The 3,592-nt window shown below is 42.5% G+C and overlaps 2 protein-coding genes across 3 annotated transcripts in view; both read right to left on the bottom strand.

The window, feature by feature from the left end:
* The window catches only part of LOC106535135 (unconventional myosin-VI), a gene marked incomplete at its 3' end in the record, with an annotated part of 35,372 nt that extends 33,196 nt beyond the window's left edge, over positions 1-2,176 (bottom strand). Inside the window, 1 exon segment of one of the 2 annotated variants that reach the window (XM_014032052.1) lies at positions 1,932-2,176. 2 annotated transcript variants of the gene reach the window in all.
* A 484-nt stretch (positions 2,177-2,660) lies between these two features.
* Positions 2,661-3,592, bottom strand: part of LOC106535137 (sentrin-specific protease 6) — a gene marked incomplete at its 5' end in the record, with an annotated part of 3,321 nt that continues 2,389 nt past the window's right edge. The window contains 1 exon segment of the mRNA XM_014032055.1: positions 2,661-3,362. Within this exon segment, the coding sequence (XP_013887509.1) occupies positions 3,132-3,362 (231 nt within the window).

Genomic DNA, 3,592 nt, shown 5'->3' with positions numbered 1-3,592 from the left:
CCCTCAGGACCTCAGACCCTCAGGACCTCAGACCCTCAGGACCTCAGACCCTCAGGACCTCAGACCCTCAGGACCTCAGACACTCAGGACCTCAGACACTCAGGACCTCAGACACTCAGGACCTCAGACCCTCAGGACATTGGACTCTCAGACTGACTCTGATGGAAGCAGGAATAAAACCTGAACATGATGCTGGATTTAAACTTTTAGATGTGCCTGCAGTTTGAGGTTCTGACCCGGACTCGTCTGAGTGGATAAAGACACGAATAAACAGCTTATCCTCCATAAGACAATTGGACAGGTGACATTACCCATGATGCTTTGAGGAGAACCAACATCCCTTCAGCCAGAAGAACAAACTTTATCTTTGAGTTTTAAGAACTGACAGAAACAGAGGATCATCTAATTACCTAATGTGTTTGTTAGTAAAATATCTCATGAAGCCCTGCAGAGACTGAGTCTTTAACAGATCCTTTGTTTTGTGTCAACATGTTACCATGACAACAACCAACCAGGTGTCCATCAGTCTGTGTTGGTGCACCTGAGCTGAATCAGGCCGTCAGCCATCATGTGTTCGTCAGAGGAATTTACAGCTTCATCAAATCATAAACCGCTGCTTTATGGTTCGACCCGGTTCAATAAAGACTTCCTCGTGTCAGTCAAGTCCTGAGGAGGATCCAGGTTCCTCTAAAACCTGTCAAACCCTGACAAGACGGATGGCTTATCTTTCAGCAAAAGTTTCAGTCCTTAAAGAAAAATCTAACAAACTTTAATGACTCAGAATTTAACGATATTTTTATATTTATTTTAAAAAATGGCTTCAGTAATTCAGTGTTTAAACTTAACCCTAAATGTTTTCCTCTGGATAGTTTGAAAAAATACAGATAAATGTCAAACAATTCATTTCAGATTGTAGCAAACTAGTTTTATAATCAGTTTTTATATGAAACTAATGAGTCAGCAGGTGTTGAGGTTAAACCCTGAACCCAGGAAGAACCTGTCAGATATAAATTAATCAGGTGTCTGAACACAAAACGTCCTGTTTGACATGTCTTATCTCTGAAACCTGGATTCCTCCTCTTCATCCTCCCTCCTCCTCCTCCTCCAGTTTAGGAACAAGACGCCTCTAAAGATGTTCTGACAGAACTTCAGGTCAGAGGAGACCAGGAAGCAATCCGGATATAAAACCAGGAGGAAGGAGCAGGAGCCAAAGTCCCTTCAGGAAGGAGGAGGCCTCCACCCAGGAGGAAATAAAGAAACTTTAGGGACAATCAGCTGAAAAAATATATATATATTACAAGTTGTGTTCAAGTTGAAAAAGCTTCCTGTAGAAAGGGTTAATCCGCAGATAATAGCAGTGAATTCAAAGGCAGGACAGAACAAACACAATGAGAGCTCTTATATAATCACCAAACACTCAGTGTGTGCATCCACAACACCAACTCTTCAACCATCATGGCTCCAGCAGCTTGTTGTCCATGCATGGCAGGAATCTCCGCCACGGGCTCAGCAGCCGGGTGTTGGGGGTCTGCAGGCCGCAGCAGACCTCTGGTTCTGGGTTTATAGGACTACAATCAGCCTACTCAGCCCGGGACAGGTCTTTCTCGTCAATGCTGCCCGGGTCTGTTCCTCTTCAACCGCCTGAATGACCCAGCCTTCTGCTTTCAGGCTTCAATTTTAAATTGAACGATTTTTGAACGGAGTCTGGCGAGAGCTCCGAACCAAAAACAAAGCGCAGCGAGTTACGTTTCCAGAAATATTATATTTTTTATTGAAAAATAAAACAAAGGTTGTGGATATTTGAAGCTAATGAACCGAACCTCAGCCGTGGTAAATGTGCTGGTTCTCCATTCAGCAGTAATAGTCCGGTCAGCTAGCTAACACCACCGTATCATTAGAGGAATTCTGCCGGTCCGGACACCGGTTCTTACCTGCTCCGTCTCTGAGAGGAAGCTCCTGGAACCCCGCGAGATGGTGTATCAAAGATAAAAATGTCTGTCTTTGCTCCTTTTTTTTAATTTCCAGAAAGGAAACGCACAACTTCAGCCGGTTTTCTCCAGATAAACTGCGTCCGCACCGGCAGCCTGATCACTCTCTTCCCGGCCAGCAGCCTCCCACTCCCGCAGCAATCCTGGGAAAAAGCTCCGTGACGTCACAGGCTGGCTGCCGGCGGAGGCCGCCTGCAGGTGGCGCTGTGGGCAACTTCAGCCTTAAACTCCACCCACTCATTAACAAAAAACCTGTTCCATAATATTCTTTATATAACACGGTTTGGATCCACAGAAACGTTTCTATTATTTAAAAAAATCTGTTGATGTTCTGCTGTCAGAGCTCAGTGCTCCTGAGAATAAAATCTCAGAATAATCAGATACTGATGATGGTTTTATGATAATGCATCAAAATCATTAAAAATTAGTCTTTATTTCTCAGTTCAAACAAAATTGTGTAAACAGTTTTTACAGAAATGTTAAATGTTTTCTCCTTCATATGTTCTACGTTTTTGTTGTGTTTTTTTTTTATAAGTGCTGTTTGATTAAAATATTAGATATTTGTTTTGGTTGTTTTATTCATCTATACAACCTAAACATAACAAAAACTCCCAATTAACTCTTGGTTTGAACTCTAAACTCATTACTGAATCACATTTATGGTAAAAATGATTAATTCAATAATTTCAGGTTTATTCATGATCTTTGATTTTTCCAGAACCTCTCTCTTCATCAGACACCCAGAAGAAGAAATAAGAGCCGAAGGATCAGCTTCTGCAGCTAAACGTTGTTTAATGTTATAAATGAATCCAGTCCGCAGAGCAGAGACACTCCAGCTCCGGCTGCTCCTCACAGCTGGACTCAGTACTCACGATACACACAAGCTCCTCAGTTTGTCCTCCTCTCCTTGTGAACAAGCTGAAAACGTAAAAATACTGAGGCAGGAGCCCAACAGAACCTCCTGCACAGACAAACATCTATGGAAACATAAGTTAACAGGAAACTTTATCAGTGAGTCTTAAAACGGTCCAAAGGCAACGTATTTACACGACACGGTCCGTTCGGTTCCAGAGCTCTCACAACGAGTTCAGAACCCATGGAAAAAAGTTCTACCAGCAGCGTACGACCCCGTTCAGACCACATTCAGGGGCTGATGGGTAAGTTCGGCAGCTGGACGTCTGACCCGGGTGTCTCTTCAATCTCCTCAGGAGAACCGGGCGGAGCCTCCACCTGGTCCAGCTCCTTCCTGTCCAGGTCCTGCTGGGCCTGGATCTTCAGGATCAGCTCCTTGATCTCCTCACGCTTCGTCTTCATCCTGAGCTGAGGGAACCAGTCTGACAGGTTCACCGGCAGGTCGAAGCTCGGGATTGGGTTCTGGATGGAGGGAGAAGAGGAGATGTTCCTCAAACAGAACCTTCAGAATAAAAGCTTAAAGAAGAAACTCACAATTATTATTATTAATACTGATTTTATTATTATTTTTATTATTATTATTACTACTGCTATTATTATTAATACTGATTTTATTATTATTTTTATTATTATTATTACTACTGCTATTATTATTAATACTGTTATTATTATTACTATTATTATAGTTATTC

The sequence above is a fragment of the Austrofundulus limnaeus genome, unplaced genomic scaffold (genome assembly GCF_001266775.1).
Source record: "Austrofundulus limnaeus strain Quisiro unplaced genomic scaffold, Austrofundulus_limnaeus-1.0 Scaffold1369, whole genome shotgun sequence".
Taxonomy (NCBI): domain Eukaryota; kingdom Metazoa; phylum Chordata; class Actinopteri; order Cyprinodontiformes; family Rivulidae; genus Austrofundulus; species Austrofundulus limnaeus.
Note: the sequence above shows the minus strand (reverse complement) of the source record. Positions and strands in the feature narration are given on the sequence as shown.